At 39.0% G+C, this 19,059-nt stretch overlaps 1 protein-coding gene across 8 annotated transcripts in view; it reads left to right on the top strand.

Annotated features, from left to right (window-relative positions):
- Positions 1-19,059, top strand: part of CFAP20DC (CFAP20 domain containing) — a 174,086-nt gene that overhangs the window by 5,668 nt on the left and 149,359 nt on the right. For 2 of the 8 annotated variants that reach the window (XM_034776219.1, XM_034776218.1), the window contains exons 1-5: positions 200-233; positions 3,999-4,090; positions 5,952-6,041; positions 7,460-7,553; positions 9,946-10,018. In XM_034776219.1, the coding sequence (XP_034632110.1) occupies positions 200-233; positions 3,999-4,090; positions 5,952-6,041; positions 7,460-7,553; positions 9,946-10,018 (383 nt within the window). Of the gene's footprint in view, positions 1-196; positions 234-3,998; positions 4,091-5,951; positions 6,042-7,459; positions 7,554-9,945; positions 10,019-19,059 lie in introns of those variants that run through there. The other 6 variants (XM_034776221.1, XM_034776223.1, XM_034776225.1 and 3 more) reach the window with 5 other exon arrangements.

The following is a 19,059-nucleotide window of genomic DNA, read 5'->3' as shown; positions in this document are numbered from 1 at the left end:
CAGTAAGTGCTGACTTAAAAGAAGTTGAGTAACATCAAATTTCCAAAGACAAGCATCAGAATTAGGGTTATCTGGGCAATCTTAATTCTGCCCCTTGTGTATCTGCATCATGATACAATCTTTAATTACATAAGAATGGCCATACTAGGTCATACCAAAGGTCCATCTAACCCAGTATCCTGTCTTCCAACAGTGGCCAATGCCAGGTGCCCCAGAGGGAATGAACAGAACAGGTAATCATCAAGTGATCCATCCCCAGTCGCCCATTCCCAGCTTCTGGCAAACAGAGGCTAGGGACACCATCCCTGCCCATCCTGGCTAATAGCCACTGATGGACCTATCCTCCATGAATTTATTTAGTTTTTTTTTTTTTTTTTTTTTTTTTTTTTTTTTTTTTTTTTTAAGATAAATTCATAATAATCACATACTATATTTTTCTCTGCATGATTCATCAGCAGAGTTTGAACTAGGACTTTAGATCTATGACACAGACCCTCTTCCACTTGAGCTGCTGCTAAAAAATTAACTGGTAGCAGAAGTAGGCAGTTATCCTCTATGTGGATCAGTCCCTAGAAGGAGAGAAGACAATTTGTCTGTGCGTTACACCTCTATTTGTGAGACAGTAGTGAAGTACTAAGTATAATGATTCCTAGGTTCTGATCGTAGCTCTGGGAGCAAAGTGTGGTCTGCTGGTTACAACTATGCTTGCAGAGAGTATAGCCAGCCACGTTGCTAACTAGCTTTGGCATGTTCATTCTGAAAAGTAGAATGGCAAAGGGGATGAAATTTGGGTCCCTTATATTTAGGGTGACCAGACAGCAAGTGTGAAAAATCGGGACAGAGGATGGGGGGTAATAGGAGCCTATATAAGAAAAAGACCCAAAAATCGGGATAGTCCCTATAAAATCAGGACATCTGGTCACCCTACTTATATTATAGACCAGAGTTCTGTTCCAAGGTGCATAAGACCATGTTCATCAATAAGGGCAGTGAACAGCAAAAATATTAACAGCACTCTATGGAAGAAATGAGACAAGAACTCATTGCAACTTCCCCCTACACCAATCTTTTTTATTAGGGGCTCTCTGCCTTGCATATCTATGTCTGACATTTCCCCTGAAATGCTGGAAGGCATGACAGAAGTACCAAATGACACTTGGCAGATCTAGTCCTGATCTTTTGAAGCTGCAAGCCTGTGTAAAAGGGCTTTGCTCTGACAAAAACAAACAAAACACAGCAACAGCAACTCAAACCCTTGGGTGATGGAATCCTCAGCCCCAGACTGACAGGGCCCCTGCACATCTGGGTCACAATAATAAGTACATTATAAATACTTCCTGTAAGAGGACATAACCTGTGCTATTGCCCTTTCACCCACCACCTGCTTTCCATGTGAATTTTGGTTCAGCGGATCAGTACACCGGTCACTGTAGGATTTGCTTCAAAGTACTGTATTCTTGGCTAAGGAATTATTTGTGGAATGTTGAACATTCTTCTGGTTTAAAAGCCCTGACTAATAGCAAAGATGAGATCTGAATAGAGGAAAATAAAAATTAGAGCAATAACATTTTCCAGAAATTGTTAATGTACTGCCAGACTGCTTTATTTATAGAACAAAGAAATAGTATACTACTTTCAAACTTGTAAAATGACTAATTCATGGTTGTCAATTGTTACTTAATATAGTTATTAATGTGCCTTTCTTAAGTAATTATACCAGTTACACTATCTGTTTCAGTTTCTTTTACTGACAGATAACTTGGTTGTAACAAATAGTGTGGTTTACCGTATAATACAAGCTATGCATCAAAATACTAGTAGACAGTATTGAATCAATACAATTAAAATATTAATCAGTTGGCTCTCTAAGGCCCTGATTCTGCAAACATGAATGTGAGTAACTTTACCCATGGAACAACTCGTGCATAAATGTATGAAAGATCCGGGCATACATTTACTAGTTCACCCAGAGTTATGTACCATTGTATAACATTTAAAAGCTTTTAAATGCTTTTCAGTTCTGAAAGATCAGTATTTTGGCTACGCTAGTTCTTAAGATACATTGTACATGTGATTTGGAGAGATACTAACCCTCCCTAATTTTCTGTAATCCTGATTTTTACATGTAATTACCAAATTACTAATCCAGGTTTATTCTACTATTTTGCAAGTGTGTGCACACATACAGAGTATATAAAAATGTGTGCCACTCGCCACCATTTGTGTCTGACAAACACAGCAAAGAGTGCCACAACCATGAGGGGCATTATTTTCTACCACCTCTATGGCACATGCACAGACTGCAATGAGGGTCTGATAGGAGGCAAGCTATAGCAATTTTGCATGGGTTGGAGTGCTGCTGGATTCACCTCCCAAGCCACAGGCTGCACGTTGCATTGTGTCCTGTGTGGACACTGCTGGCATGCTCTAAGTACCTAGAATATGTTAACATAATCCATCAGTGTCCACACAGCCTGTAGCTTGCTGCCTGTCAGATCTTCATTGCATATCCTGGAGGAGAGGAGAACATGGAGGGGCAGGAAGAGGCAGTGGTGGAGGAGGAGAAGGAACACAACAAACAAGGAAGAAGAGGAGGATCATCTTGGGAAGGAGGTCAGACCTGGGACTGGCCAAGGAAATTTAAGGCCATATTTGGCAGAACAGGGCAGCATTCCTGGGGCCAAGCCTTCCATTCTCCCTGTTCGGGGGTGGGGGATCACGGATGAAATGAGGAGTGAAGACTAAGGAGCCAAGTCCCTCACTCCTTGTCCATAGATAGTGAAAAGACTGGAGGGAGAGGGCAGAGAGAGAGAGAGAGCCTGGTTTCTGTGTGGAGGGGGAAGGAGAGGGAGGGGGGGGAGAGAGAGAGAGGTCCAACCAAGATCTCTAACTCTTTTCATAATCATGCTTAAACATCTCAGACAAGGATGGCATCTCTGAGTTTGCTGGTAGGCATGTTATTTTGGTTCACTGGCAGAACAGTTTCAGGATCTAAGGTGATCTTGGACATGGTGATATTTCCTTAATTCTCCATCCCTGAATGTAAACACAAGTGGACATTGCCAAAAGATATACACTATAGGCACAATTCTGCACCAGTGCCCCCTATGAGTTGGTGAGTACTCTCAACTCCCACAGTGAGGGCCCTTGCCACCTCCTGGGATTGGGTTCTAGATTAGCATTTAGAGCTTAACTCTGCAGATGCTGAGCATCTTTTGAGAAGCGCAGGGTACTCTCAGTTCCCACTGAAGTCAATGGGAGCAGTGGGCACTCGGCACCTATTGGGAAGTGCTTGGGTGTTTGTGGAATCAAATCCTGAATTCACCATAGTCCTCATTCTCCCAAGGTGCAATGCATCCTTAGTTCTCATTGGCTTCAGCATGCCTCTAGATAGGCACCTCTGCCATATATTTGGTTTGATACTTACACTAGCCATTCTGAATGTAGAGTGATGAAATTTTTTAAAAAGTAACTTGTGGAATAAGTCTCTGCCTCACATCTCTGGTTGAAAATGAGATTTCCATTATAGGTAGTCCATAAATTTCTGTTTTTCTGTATTAAAGGCAAGGCTCTTGTTTAATAGATTTTTAACCTTTTCCAGTGAACACTTGGTAGCAGTAAGAAATAAACAATACATGTTGAAGATATATATTTACTCATCAAACCTTTCTGAACATTTTAAAAAGATAAGTGGATCCTCCTTTCTTAAAAATTAAGGCTGGGGATAGAGTGGCCATTTTAACTGGTATATCTGGAAGGTCAGGCTTAATGGTGGTTATGTAAAGAAACATTGCTCAAGAGACACCAACAGTATAAATCAGTTTTCTAATCTTAATTCCTTTGTGGTAACTTTTTCATGCTGAAGAGTTACAAGTTTGCTGTAAAGAACAGTATTTTAGAAATGTGCTAATTGACTTTTAAAACGTGGATTTCTACTTGATTATAGGGAAACTTTTTTGGTGTAATAATATCTAACAATAAAATCTCTGTATTTACAGCAACATCTGTAAGTCTTGAATTACTCACTGGGGTGCTGACATTATTTTCGAACTGTGAAATATCTGCAAGAATGTTCAGAAATGAATATCAGGTAAAGCAGAAATTGCTGTTTTTTTACTTCCTTTCATTTATGTCTTCCAAAGCTGAAACGCATGTTGAAACCTTCTTAGGTGTTTAATCAATCTATATTTGCTATACCTTCTTTTCAAATATAGGAATAATAATTAATTTGCAAATAATATTGGGTACAAAACACACCCAAGTTTGTTTTTTCAATGTCTGAGATCTTGATCCTTCAGTCCTTCCATATGTGGCTAGTTCTATTGACTTCAGGTTACCAATACAGTGGGTTTTGTTTGTTCCCTGTTTCCTCCATCATGAATTCTAAGAATTTTACTGGTGTTTTCATGTAATGCCATTTTGCACCTTCTCTGATTTTAGTAACTGTAGTCAGTGGGGCTAGTCAATTAAAAGCTGATCATTTTTGCAGAGGACACAAATATTGGGGGAATGTTAAATAATGAAGAGACCAGGTCACTGATCCAAAACAATCTGGATCGCTTGGTAAACTAGGTGCAAGCAAAAAATATGAATTACATTATCACTAAATGTAAATGCATACATCTAGGAACAAAGAGTGTAGGCCATGCATACAGAATGGGGAACTCTATCATGGGAAGCAGTGACTGAAAACAATTGGGGGTGAGGATCATGGTGCATAATCACATGAACATGAGCTCCCAGTGTAACACTGTGGCCAAAAGAGCTAATGCAATCCTGGGATGCATCAACATGGGAATCCTGAGTAGGGGGTGGTTTTGCCTCTATTTGGCACTGGTGTGATAGCTGCTGGAATACTGTGTCCAGTTCTGGTGGCCACAATTCAAGGATGTTGATAAATTGGAGAGGGTTCAGAAAAGTCACGAGAATGATGAAAGGATTAGAAAACCTGCCTTATAGTGATAGATTGAGCTTCTTAAATCTATTTGGTTTAACAAAGAGAAAGTTAAGGGGTGACTTGATTGCAGTCTGTAAGTATCTATATGGAGAGCAAATAATTGATAATGGGCTCTTCAGTTTAGCAGAGAAAGGTGTAAAACTATCCATTCACTGGAAGCTTAAGCTAAACGCATTCACACTGGAAATAAGATGTACATTTTTAACAATGAAGGTCATTAACCATTGGAACAACTTCCCAAGGGTCATGGTAGATTCTCCATCACTGACAGTTTTTAAATCAAGATTGGATGTTTTTCTAAAATATATGCTCTAGGAATTTTGAGGGGGCAGGTCTATCACCTATTATGCAGGAGGTCAGAGTAGATGATCACAATGGTCTCTGTGGCCTTGGAATCTCTGAAATGAGCCCTTAATTACTAAACTCAGTTAAAGTGCAAAGGTGGCGTCTCAAAAACAATCAGCAAAGTTCTGTCATGGTGGATGAAATATTGAAAAATTAAAAATCCACTGCATTGGCCACATCTCTTTACTAGAAACTAATAGATATTCTTCTGTTTAATCATTTAGCTGAGCATGATTCAGAAAATCCAGAAATAAAACATATGAAGAAAATATCCATTCACCTCTTGCATGTTTTTAATATTTTTACATGCCATGCTTAAGAGTTTGGTGCTTTTTTGTTTTTTGTTTATTTGTTTGGTTTTTTGGCTGGCATGTAAAGAAAGGACAATAGTCAAAACATATCCTATTTCCTTTATCAAAGAAAGTAGTGTTGTAAGTAAGCATGGACTCTGATGCTGCAGTAAAATCAGACTATAAAGTCAAGAGTGCCATTTGTTAATTGCGGTTGACTGTGGTCAATAAAATTTATGTTAACCATTGTTTCATGAGGGTTTGCTCTGACATACTCAGATTTAGCAAACTGTGCTCAATGATGCTGCTGTGCTCAGCACCTGGCTAGAGTGACGTATCCTTAAACAATTTTATCACAGGGTGGCCCATTTGTTGAAATATTCAGTGCTCAAGGCAAGAATCCAGGAGCAAAATGGAAGATCTTTGGCAGTCCATCAGCAATTTGGAAAGTAAGTTTTATGGGGGACTTATAAGACCTGAAGTATAAACCGTGGAAAAAAGTACATGAAGCTTAAAATTAGAAGGTAATGAGGGCTTTGACCTGACTATGGAAAAGTTGTCACTTGCAGTTCTGTCACCATGACAGAATAAATGACCACTTAAATTAGCACTTTATGCCTGCTTGCAAACTGGATTGGTCACAGCTGTAGTTTTATAGCTTAAATATTTCTAGTGGAACAAAGCTTAAAATAGTTTTGCTATTCTGATAACCATTGGGTCAAGTCTGGGCCAGTGGATCATGAATCACATATCTGTCAACATATTTTATTTATAAAATATATTACAAAAAGCCAGAAATTTACTGAGACTATTATTACTACCATCTTTGCATTGTTATAAAATTCTTGTTGCTACACTCCTCTTGAGAGTCTTAAGAACAATCAAAGTAGTCTTACACTTAGGCTATAAGTTTGGGTTTTTTGCAGTTTTAGAATCATAGAACCATAGTTAGAAGGTTCAACAAAGCTCATTCAGTCTAATCTCTGCCAAGATTCAGGGTTTGTTGTGACTAAAGCATCCAGATGGCTATCCAGCCTCTCTTTGAAAGCCTTCAGTGAAGGAGCTTCCATGACCTCCCTAGGCAGTCTGTTCCATTGTCCTACTGCTCTGACAGTTAGAAAGTTTTTCCTGAGATTTAGTCTAAATCTGCTGTGCTGTAATTTGACCCTATTGCCTCTTGTCTGCACTCTGTGGCAAGAGAGAACAACTTTTCTCCCTTTTTATTTTATGGCAGCCTTTCAAGTATTTGAAAACTGCTAGCATGTCTCTCCCCCCCGTCTCCTCTTTTCCCAACTAAACATATCCAGTTCCCTCAGCCTTTGCTCACATTCCATCCCTTTGATAATATTTGTCGCTCATCTCTAGATCCTTTCCTGTTTTGATAAATCCTTTCTATACATCGGTGACCAAAATTGGACACCGTACTCCAGCTGAGGCCTAACCAATGCTAAGTAGAGCGATATTATCAACTCCCATGATTTTCATGCTATGCCTCTGTTAATGCAACCTAAAATTGCATTTGCCTTTTTTTGCAACACCATTGCATTTTTGACTTATGTTGAGGTTGTGATCTACAACAACTCTCAGACCCTTCTCTGTCAAGACAGCTATCCCCCATTCTTTATTTGTGCATTTGGTTTTTTTTCCCCTAAGTGTAGCATCTTACATTTGTCTTCGTTGAATTTCATTTTGTTGTCTATAGCCCAGTTCTCCAATTTATCAAGATTCTTTGAATTTTAGCTCTATCCTCCAAAGTGTTTGCAACTCTTCCCCCCTCACTCCCAGCTTTGTGTCATCTGCAAATTTGGTTAAGTCTTGATTAAGAGACTGATAAAAAGTTTATTTTTTTCACTGTTCCTTTTTGTAGGAATTTGATAAAGAAGTAAAAGGCTTTGTTTTTGTCCTTGAAGGAAGCAGTCAAACAAACAAGATTCAGCTACCAAAGGAAACTAGACAAACTCGTAAGTATTGAGGCATTACAAATATAAGATGTTGTTCTGTACTAATCCAGTATTACTGCAAGATGTAGCTATTTGCGATATTGTCTCTTCCTTTGGGCAGCTCCTCTGTCAGCGGACTGAAAGGTCATTTTTCAGCAAAACAGCTGGTACCAATAAGTAGATGTTTAGAAATGAGATATGCAACTAAACATGTTGGGGCAGATCCTTAGCTGATAGGTTTGACCTTGGGCAAAAAACACAACTTAGGTTCTGCTCCGGTAGACGTTGTTGTCAAGAAAAGTCTGTCTGTCAGCAGGTTTTGAATGGGGCTTTTAATCCCTCTTTCATTTTATTCTATAAAATGGTGATATTTACCCACTTTATAGAGATGTGAGGCTTAATTGTTTGATAAAATGTGCTATATAGTCTGATCATTTCTGATTACTTTTTACAAACAGTTGTTTAGGTCCACTATTTTTTTTTTAAGTTAGAGTAGAAAAAACAAGGGGTGAGAAGTTATTCAACAGACTAAAACTTCAGTTTTGCAGAATTTCTCACTTGAATATTTTTCATGTGATTTTTTTTTCCCCCCCCTCACTGGCTCAGGGAACTTAACAAGCAGTATTACAGTCAAATATATATCTTAACATTTCAAGAGAGAGCTCGTCAGCTTGTTTAAATCAGCATTGTTCCATTAAACTCAATGGAAAGACATTCTGATTTATACTACCTGAGAATATGGCCCTAAATCATATATACTGTACCTGTTTTGAAATCTGCTAAACTAAACAGCGAGTGCTAGAAGAACTGTTAACTTAAGCTTCATGTTTGCTCCCCCTTCCAAAGGTGTGGGATTTTTTTTTTTTTTTTTTTTTTTGTAGACTCAGGATGGGTGGTCAATGGGAACAGAACTCCTACAGGAGCCATGTTGTTGTGGATGAGGGAGTAGCCCAGGCAACTGTTCAGAGGCAGTGAGCTTTTGCACGTATGATCTTGGCTTCTGAAGACATCTTGAGATCCATGTTGCTCTTGGAATAATACTGCTTTAGGATCTTAAAATGCCTGCCAATTCAATAAAAGGCCAACTCTCTCCTTCACTAATGGAACCAATAAGAGGAAACTACAAATTTCGACTCATGGATACCTGTATACCCTACAAGTTTGTGGCTTTTCCTGAATAGGAAAGTATCTTTAAAAGTTTTTCTTGTTTGCTCCCCAATTAAGCTATATTTCTACTATTTTAAACTTCAGAACTAGCTCTGCCTCATCAAAGCCTCACAGATTGTAAGGCCTGAAGGGAACACTGTGATCATCTAGTCTGACCTCCTGAATAGCAGAGGCCACAGAATTGCCCTAGAATAATTCCTTGAGCAGAGCTTTTAGAAAAACATCCAATATTGATTTAAGAATCATCAGTGATGGAGAATCCATGGCAACCCTTGGGAAATCATTCCAATGGTTAATTACTCTCACCACTATTTTTTTTTTTTGCCTTATTTGCAATCTGAATTTATCTAGCTTCAACGTCCAGCCATTGGATCTTGTTATACGTTTCTCTGCTCGATTGAAGAACCCATTATTAAATATTTGTTCCCAATGTAGATACTTAAAGACTGTAATCAAGTCTCCCCTTAACCTTCTCTTTTAAGCTAAATAAATTAAGCTCCTTGAGTCTATCCCTATAAAGCATGTCTTCTAATCCTTTAATAATTTTCGTGGCTCTTCTCTGAACCCTCTCCAATTTATCAATATTCTTCTTGAACTGCGGACACCAGAACTGGATGCAGTATTCCAGCAGCAGTCGAACCAATGCCAAATACAGAGGTAAAATAACTGCTCTACCCCTGCTCAGGATTCCCCAATTTACGCATCCCAGGATCTCTTTAGCTCTCTTGGCTGCAGCATCACACTGGGAGCTCATGTTCAGCTGACTATCCGCCCCAATTCCCAAATCTTTTCAGGGTCATTGGTTCCAGGACAGAGTCCCCCATCGTGTAAGTAGGGTCTCAGTTGTCATAATTAGGATTGCATTTATGATTTATTGTTTTTGATTAAGTAGTGAGTAATTGCCACATGCTTTTATAATAATCTTGATGTGAACTTTTATGTGTCTTTGTGGGATATGCTGTTTACATGCTCTCTGAACACAACGAAGAACAGTAAATAAAAAAAAAATTACATTGCTTTTATTTTCATAAAAATTCCACCAAAACCACAAATGGGACATTTTAAAAGGAACATTTTTATTACAGTTTGATTTGGTTTTCTTCGGTTCTTTTCTGTTTTCGAATGTTGTGTGACCCTTGGGAAATGGTATTGCAGCAGTATAGCTATACATCATTGAAATGCTAAATGGTAGAGTTTGCTTTGTGTGTGTATCCATAGCTATATATTTCTTTGTCTCTGTTTCTAGTTGGACTGATCCAGCGGTTTCTGGTACTTCAGATTTATGTGCCATTGGGACAAGACTTCTCTACTGAATTGCTGTAAGAGATGCAGAACTTCATAGCATATTTTATGTATAGTAGACACTTGATCAGGTGAACCAATACCAACAGCCATTAATTGTGTGTGGCGGATTTCGTGTCAAAGAGCGGTGATTTATGATATCAACATGAAGTAATTAAGCTAATTTGAACATTATTTGTCAGACACCTCTATTTTCTGACCTTTCTCTGAGAATAGAAAGTAAATTCTATTTAACAAAACTTAAAATAATTATTGTGACAATATGCAGACTAAACTAGATACAGCTAGGTAGAAAAGATGGGTGCTTGAAAGTCCTCTTAAACTGCAGAAGAGAATCAAAACTGGTGTGTATTAAATATTTAGGTCTCCTTTGGCAGGGAAAAAACTAAATACTGCTTAGTTTAAGAACATTTGGGAGAACCCAGTCAATTTAATTATTTTTGTACCTAAAGGAGAAAAGAGTGAAGGTCATTGTTTAGCTCTCCATTTAGTAAGATCAGTACATTACTAATATAACATATTGGTTCTTTTGGATGACACTTAAAACCTTCCAGGGTTGCCTGTTGAATTGTTGGTAGTGAAGCTAGATGGTGAAATTTACAGATTCACTGAAGTAAAAAGATTCTGCCTCAAGCCAAAAACAGAGTGATTGTTCATTTTCTTGTCAGTAAACTGATTATTTGCCTAGCAAATGGTGAAGGGGAAAAAATGAGTTTCTCTTAATGCTGCTTCTCTCAACTCATAGTGTAGCTCTCCTGCTAATCCATTGATTGAGAGATCACATGCCTGATTTAAATGGATGTTATGCCTGCTTACATCCAAGGCTAAATATGACATGTTGTATTTAGTGGATAATGTCCTGAAAATCCTAAATGTTTTTATTTTTGTCCGCCAGCCTGTTGCCAAGAACTACAATAAACCAAATGTTGTGTAGGACCAGGACCAAGACAAAAATGAATCTTTGTAATGTAGACTTGATTTGTAGCAGGACATGAGCTGTAATATCAGACTAATGCTATTGCCAGAGCTGTGCTTATGTTATCAAAGATGCTGGTGCACAAACAAACCTTTGTCTGCAACACAGGAAAAACATATTTACCAAATGGGAAAATACAACATTGCTATGTATCAGAGGGGTAGCCGTGTTAGTCTGGATCTGTGAAAAGCAACAGAGTGTCCTGTGGCCCCTTATAGACTAACAGATGTATTGGAGCATAAGCTTTCGTGGGTGAATACCCACTTCATCAGACGCATAGGTCTGTATGCCCCAGTTAATTCTGTGGTACAAAGTTCAGGAGACCAGGAAAATTAAATTAAATATGTGATCCAATAGTTGGAGGGCTAGCCAGTATGTTAGTGGGTCCAAGTTAAGAGCATATTTAGGCTTTCCCAGTCAAATGCCTCATATTCTGTTTTCAAAAATATAAACTTCCCGAGCTACGGAAGAACAGAGTCAGTCTCTCTGTTTCCCCTGTGATTGCTCAGTATGCAATTTTCAAACAACTTGGAGAAATAAATCCTATTCTCTTCAAACTTCAGTGATAAATAAAGCCTTTGTGTTCACATGCCAAGTTTGAGAGTTGGGCCAAAAAGTGCGGTTAGAATTATTCTTTAAAGGCAAAAGTGGATTTTTTCAGTTTTACCTTAATTCAAAAGTGATTTACAGGAGTTTCCTCAAACTTTCAAAAATATTCATACTGACGATACACCAACTATGGAAAGTTTCAACCTAAAAAGTTAAGTTTTCAGTAAATTGTGAGTGTTTTAACGGAAGCTATTTTGCAGACTTAAATACAGTAGTCATTAGTTAGCAGACTTTGTAATATAACAAGTAGTGGAATGATAATGGGATACACTGGACATTTCAGCATACGTGGAAAAAATGTGCAGCACCTCAGCATAAGTTTAAACATTACTTTGCTAGTCTGGAATAAAGTGAGCAATGGTCTGTTTCCCGGACTACAAGGAGACTCATCATTTTCTAGCCTCCTGTGATTAGTGCCTTCTTTACCATTCTGATTTCCAATACTTTAACATCTAAAAAGGAGGGGATTTACTTTCATCCTACCATCCACATGTTTATATATTATTTTTCCCCCTTTTCTTTCAAAAGTGCTTCACATTCCATACAGTTTTCTTCTCCTATTTAAAGGACTTGATTTCCTCTCTCTTTGTTCCTACTTTCCCATTTAAGCTGAAATATTCTAGAGAATTTGTTTTCTTTCCTGTTGGTCGTCTAATCAACTCAGGAAATATTATGACTAATCACCACCACGTAGGGGAGGATCACAACCCATCTAGGGTGAAGAAAGGGAGCTTCCTGTTCTACAATTCCTTTAAAAATTAGAGCACAGCAGAGTTGGAATTCAAAATGCCTAACAAGGCATTTAGCTGAATTCCACCCCCTCCAATGAAATAGTAGTGATTAAAAGCACTTCACAGCACTTTAATTTCTATTGCTTTTACTTCGCGTAGATGGAAGACTATTTTAGAGCTGTGTGTGGTATGCCCATGCTGAGGAAGCAGGTGAATACACTTTGCTCTAATCCTCTTGTCCTGTGCTCATTAGAGGGAAATACCTAACCACTGTATAAAAACAGATAATAGTGGTCTAAAGGCAATTTCAATTTGTTAAAGTTTCAAACGACAAAATTAAAATTAACACAATTTTATTAAAAATGCTCAAGACAGGCAATCTTTTGTGCAGTGGGCTAAATAATGCAGTGCAAACCAAAAAAGTTTCTTACGATTTGTTCTTTTATTTTTAACCTTGAAAGAGAGAGCAAAGCAAGGCAGAAAGGACTGAAGAACAATTATAAAGAAAGAACAGGCACTAAGACAGTAAGGAAGCAATTGAAATAAGACAAAAAGTATACACAATAGAGAAAAAACAGGAAGAAAGGAAATGGAGCTATTAAGCTTGAAATCCTATTTTTACAATATTTGACACACATTCTGGTACTTCCTCTCACAAATACTACTTATACTGTACCTGTGCTATGGAATTTTTATATATCTTCATTTTCCTCTCTTCTACAAACACTACATTCACATACAATTAAGTGGTCAACTCCCTCATTAGGGAAAAAAAAAAAATCGGTGGGATTTTCCATGCTCCAGGCCTTGAGTGAAACTAGTGGCAGAAGGTTGTTAAAAGTTAATGGTACTGCCTGTAGCCTCCATTTTCCTGGCAGAGCAAGGTTATTCAATTTTGATAACGCTTAATGGCCTTCTCATTCAGACACCTAGGCACTAACTCTATTCCCCTTCCCCCCCCTTTAATGTGAGAGGGTTTATACCAGGGGTAGGCAACCTATGGCACATGTGCCAAAGGCAGCACGCGAGCTGATTTTCAGTGGCACTCACACTGCCCAGGTCCTGGCCACAGCTCCGGGGGCCTCTGCAATTTAATTTTAAATGATGTTTCTCAAACATTTTTAAAACCTTCTTTACTTTACATACAACAATAGTTTAGTTATATATTATAGACTTATAGAACGAGACCTTCTAAAAACATTAAAATGTATTATTGGCACGCGAAACCTTAAATTAGAGTGAATAAATGAAAACTCGGCACACCATTTCTGAAAGGTTGCCGACCCCTGGTTTATACAATCTGACAGTTACAGTGTAGCACATAATCAAGCTGAGACTCAAAATGGAGGCTTCTCACAAAATCGTACTGGGAACACTGACATACTGCTCAAACTCTCATAATTATTACTTATATTGCAGTAGCAGCCAGAAGCACCAGTCAGAATCAGGCTTTATTGGGGAAAAAACCCTACAGAAGTAGACACAGTCCATATATTGAAGACCTCAGTCAGAGAAGACAAGTGACATACATAGAGTGGAGGGAGAGGGAAATGCCAAAATCTCCCATTTGTTGCACTTTATAGCTCTGTCTTTTTAAAGAAAAGAAAGAGCTTCCCATTGCATGCAAGTTTTAACGTCTAAATCAACCCTTTGGTTACACGCCTGAAATAGATATAATTGTTAGTTCCTGGCAATTGTCCTAAGCATTTGCCTTTTTCTCTTGGACTGCATTAGTGATCTTTCATTTAAATATATTTAATACTTCACTTTTAAAATGCTGTTCTATATAGCTATGTTTGAGACAACCACAAGTATGTACAATGCAGATTTTAGTTAAGTGTTAGTCACATTGCAGTTACCAGTGATCAAGAGCAGCTTCTGTCTCTTCAAAAACAGAGGCATCATACACTTTCCCCAAGGTTAAATGCCAATAGTTTATAACTATGGCATTAAAATGGCTATTGAAGGAATGGCTGTTCGAAAACACACTTGATGTGTTAAAATGCCCTAGCAGATTTCCAGTGAACTTTGACATGACATAAAAACAAATTTAGTCAATTTTACATGATAGAAATGGCATGTTCATTTTATTCTTTTTAGCATTAAAGTTTCTGCAGTACCCGGTATATTCAGTGTTTAGTTTAATCTGTAAATGAACTAAGCTGTGTGATCATGAGCGACTTCAATTTGAGCGACATATACTGGAGGTCTCGTGCTGCCAGTATTAAAACATCCTTGGAATGTCTAAATATTATAGATGAAAATTTGTTAACTCAAGAAGTATTGCTGCTAACCTGGGGGGGATTCTGTATTAGACCTACTCTTGACATATAAAGAGGAACTGATCACAGAACTAAAAATTAATGGTAGCGTAGGTGTAAGTAATCATGACTTGATCACATTCATAATGTGCAAACGGGATGAAGTCCAGACCAGTAATAGATATACTTGAGGTTTTAAAAGGGCCAGTTTCACAAAGCTGAAAAGAATAATGAGCCAAACCAGCTGGAGGAAGAATTTAATCAGAAAAATATGAATAATTGGGAATTGTTTAAGAACACTTCTAGATGCTCAAAAAGTCACAGACCCACAATCCCAGAAGAAAGCCGTATTGGTTAAATATATGAAACATAAAAATTTCTGATCAATGGTTTAGTTTTGATGAACTTAGAAGAGGACAAGAATCAGGCTTATGATGGAAAGCTAATCATTACTTAAAGCTGGGGAATAGTTACAATATTTCCATCATAAAACTTAAGTAGCTCAACCCCTTCTGAGGGCCAGGGGTTAGGGCAGATGGGGGGGAGAGGAGGAAAAGAATCATCATACGTTCAGGAAACTATGTACAATGGAAAAAAATAATTTCTGGGGTAACTCCATTGACTTTAATGAAATTAGACCAGAGATTATTTTGAAGAATTATAATTAAAAAAAAAATGCAAAGAAAGAACAATTGTATATTTTCCAGTAGAGCTGGGGTGAGTGGGCATCAAAAAAGCATTGCGGTCGATTCTGTCCCTCTGGCAAAGGAGGGGTACAACTTACACATCCCAGGACTGGGGGTTGCTTTGTTATTTTGGGAATTCTGGGAGGAAGCATTGCTGCCTTTCTCCAAGGTTCTTCCAGGAGAGATACTGTGGATAGGACTCCAGGGCATTTTCTTGGGCACCCTGGCCAGGATGCCAATTCTTCCCAGCAGAAAAGAGCTTATCTTCCCAGCAGACTTTCCACCACTGGTGCCTCTGCACTTTGAACTGCTCCAGCAGAAGGTGGTAAAACCCAGGGCTGAAATAAACCAGCAATCTTCCTTTGGCCTTGACAAATGCAATCTTGCACCACTTGTATCCATTCAGAATGCTGCTGCAAAGATCATTTTTCTAGCCTGTCACCCCTCTTTTTGAATCCCTCCCCTGGCTCGCCAATCTCAATTACATCAAACATAAGTTGATTATTTTCACTTTCAAGGTCCTTTATAACCTGTTCCCTCCCTACCCATCTCTCATTTGCTATCATAGAATATGAGGGTTGGAAGGGACCTCAGGAGGTCATCTAGTCCAACCCCCTGCTCAAAGTAGGACCAATTCCAAACTAAATCATCCCAGCCAGGGCTTTGTCAAGCCTGACCTTAAAAACATCTAAGGAAGGAGATTCCATCACCTCCCTAGGTAACCCATTCCAGTACTTCACCACCCTCTTAGTGAAAAAGCTTTTCCTAATATCCAACCTAAACCTCCCCCACTGCAACTTGAGACCATTACTCCTTGTTCTGCTACCACTGAGAACAGTCTCGATCCATCCTCTTTGGAATCCTCTTTCAGGTAGTTGAAAGCTGCTATCAAATCCCCCCTCACTCTTCTCTTCTGCAGACTGAACAAGCCCAGTTCCCTCAGCCTCTCCTCGTAAGTCTTGTGCTCCAGTCCCCTAATCACTTTTGTTGCTCTCTGCTGGACTCTTTCCAATTTTTCCACATCCTTCTTGTAGTGTGGGGCCCAAAACTGGACACAGTACTCCAGATGAGGCGTCACCAATGCCGAATAGAGGGGAATGATCACGTCCCTCGATCTGCTGGCAATGCTCCTACTTATACAGCCCAAAATGCCGTTAGCCTTCTTGGCAACAAGGGTACACTAACTCATATCCAGCTTCTCATCCACTGTAACCCCTAGGCCCTTTTTTTGCAGAACTGCTGCCTACCCACTCGGTCCCTAGTCTATAGCAGTGCATTGGATTCTTCCGTCCCAAGTGCAGGACTCTGCACTTTTCCTTGCTGAACCTCATCAGATATCTTTTGGCCCAATCCTCTAATTTGTCTAGGTCCCTCTGTATCCTATCCCTACCCTCCAGCGTATCTACCACTCCTCCCAGTTTAGTGTCATCTGCAAATTTGCTGATCCACACCATCCTCCAGATCATTAATGAAGATATTGAATAAAACCGGCCCCAGGACCGACCCTATCAAAATGTCCCACCTCCGATCGGCCCATGAAGTCAACCTCCACCACACACTTGTTAAATTTTCAAACAAACACCTTTGTGCTTTCTCCCCTGCTCCCCTCATGGTTGAGAGGCGCTTCCCATAAACATGTACCTGTCAACAGTCAAATCCCTCCTTAAAATTCTCCTTTGTCATGATAGCTTCCAAAAAACCCGCCCAAAAACAAAGCTTTACAGGGGGTAGACTGGTGGTGTGCTAACACCACTGCCTATCATGCTGACCAATATTGCCTTCCCTGTCTGTCTATCAGTCTGTTATCTTCTACTTAGATTGTAAGCTCTTTGGGGACTTTTTGTTTTGTGATTCTACAGCATTCAGCACAATGGGGTCCTGGTCTCCTAGGCATTATGGTAATACCACCAGTGCAATAAGATGGTAGCACTAGACATATTAAATATCAGACAAATAATTTACTACAAGGAACAGAATTACCGTATTTTCCGGCGTATAAGACGACTGGGCGTATAAGACGACCCCCAACTTTTCCAGTTAAAATATAGAGTTTGGGATATACTCGCCGTATAAGACTACCCCTCTTCCAACGCACACCAAAAAAAAATTAAAAAAACATCAGATTTGATTTCAATATGGTAATTTTAATTCAAATGCTTATGACATGCAGGTACTTAGCAGGAAAACTGTCACTTATAAACATAAGGCTGTTTGTCATCAAACATGTAAACATAAAACAGTGCAAGTTGATTAAACTTTTCCTAATTCACTCTAAAGCTGAAAGGAAGGATAAGACAATAAACCCATGGGAGCTGCCATGCTATTTGTTTTCTAAGCTGTCAACCAAACTGGAACTGATGATGATAGGAGGAAGATAACAAACAAGAGAGAGAGAGCAAGTGCCGGGCAAGTCCCTGGCGAGTTAGCAACGCCCATCATAACTGCAAGCTACGGTATTTTTACAGGTTTTGCTGGCATGACAGTTTCCCTTTAAAAGCCTTCAAAATCCTCCTGTTCGTCATCTGATATCATAAGTACATCAATGACATCTTGTGATACATTTGTAAGGCAGTCATCGTATGGATCGAATTCCGTATCAGATGGTGTGGTCTCAGCTTCGGCTTCCTCTTCATCTTGCCACAAGTAGTCGTCCTCCATACCATCTAATGAATTTGATATGCCACACTTCTTGAAAGACTTGATTACTGTTTCTGCATCAATATCATTCCAGGCTTTTATGACAAACTTGCACAAAACATCCAACTGTGGAGCACGCATGTTTCCTCCTTTTGTGAATGACTTTTCGCCACTAACCATCCATTCATTCCACTGTTCTTGAATGCGATCTTTAAATGGCTTGTTTAGGCACACATCCAGTGGCTGTACCAACGATGTCAATCCTGCAGGAATAACTGCCGCATCTGTGTTTAGTCTTGCAAGCATTTGCTTGGTGCTGGGAGTTAAATGAGCCCTGAACATATCCCACACCAGTAGACTACATTTTTGAATAAGTCCATCTGGTCGCCTGCTCCATACATTATCAAGCCATAGCTTTACCCCTTCTTCATCCATCCAGCCTTTTTCATTCACATGAACAAAACAACCAACAGGGAACTTGAATTTCGGCATTGTTTTTCTTTTAAAAATAATCATTGGTCTCAGTTTGGCACCATCAGCTGTGCATCCTAGTACCACTGTAAAACTGGACTTCTCATGTCCTGTTGTTTTAATTAAAATTGTTTTTTCACCTTTTTGATGGACAGTTTTATTTCCAACCATATCAAAATTCATTGGAGTTTCATCCATATTTCCAATACTACTTAACGCATAGCCATGTTTAGTGCGCTGTTGTATTACGTATCGATGGAAACTATTTACTTTGCTATCAAGATCTGCAGGTAATTTTGGGGCAATTTTCATCTTTTGCCTCAGTACCATATTATGCCTTCCCATGAATCTAGTACACCAGGATACAGTGGCCTTAAATCTGTTGCTGTGATCTGGGTTAGATTTGGCCCACTGAAGTGCAAACAAATGTATTTTATTTCGTGTCACTACATAACCGTTTTGGCGATGCTCATTCACCATGTCTGCTACATGTTTTTCGAGTTCTGGCCAATGTGGAGTGCCTCTTCTTAATGCACACTTACCCCTTGGCATACTCTTTAATGCTTTTTCATTTGCTTTCCAGTCCCGAACCATCTTTTCTGTTACTCCATATTGTCTTGCAGCAGCGCAGTTATTATGTTCCATGGCAAAGTTTACAACTTTAAGTTTGAAACTGGCTTCATATTT

Source organism: Trachemys scripta, chromosome 7 (assembly GCF_013100865.1).
Source record: "Trachemys scripta elegans isolate TJP31775 chromosome 7, CAS_Tse_1.0, whole genome shotgun sequence".
In the NCBI taxonomy this organism is placed as follows: Eukaryota; Metazoa; Chordata; order Testudines; family Emydidae; genus Trachemys; species Trachemys scripta.
Note: the sequence above shows the minus strand (reverse complement) of the source record. Positions and strands in the feature narration are given on the sequence as shown.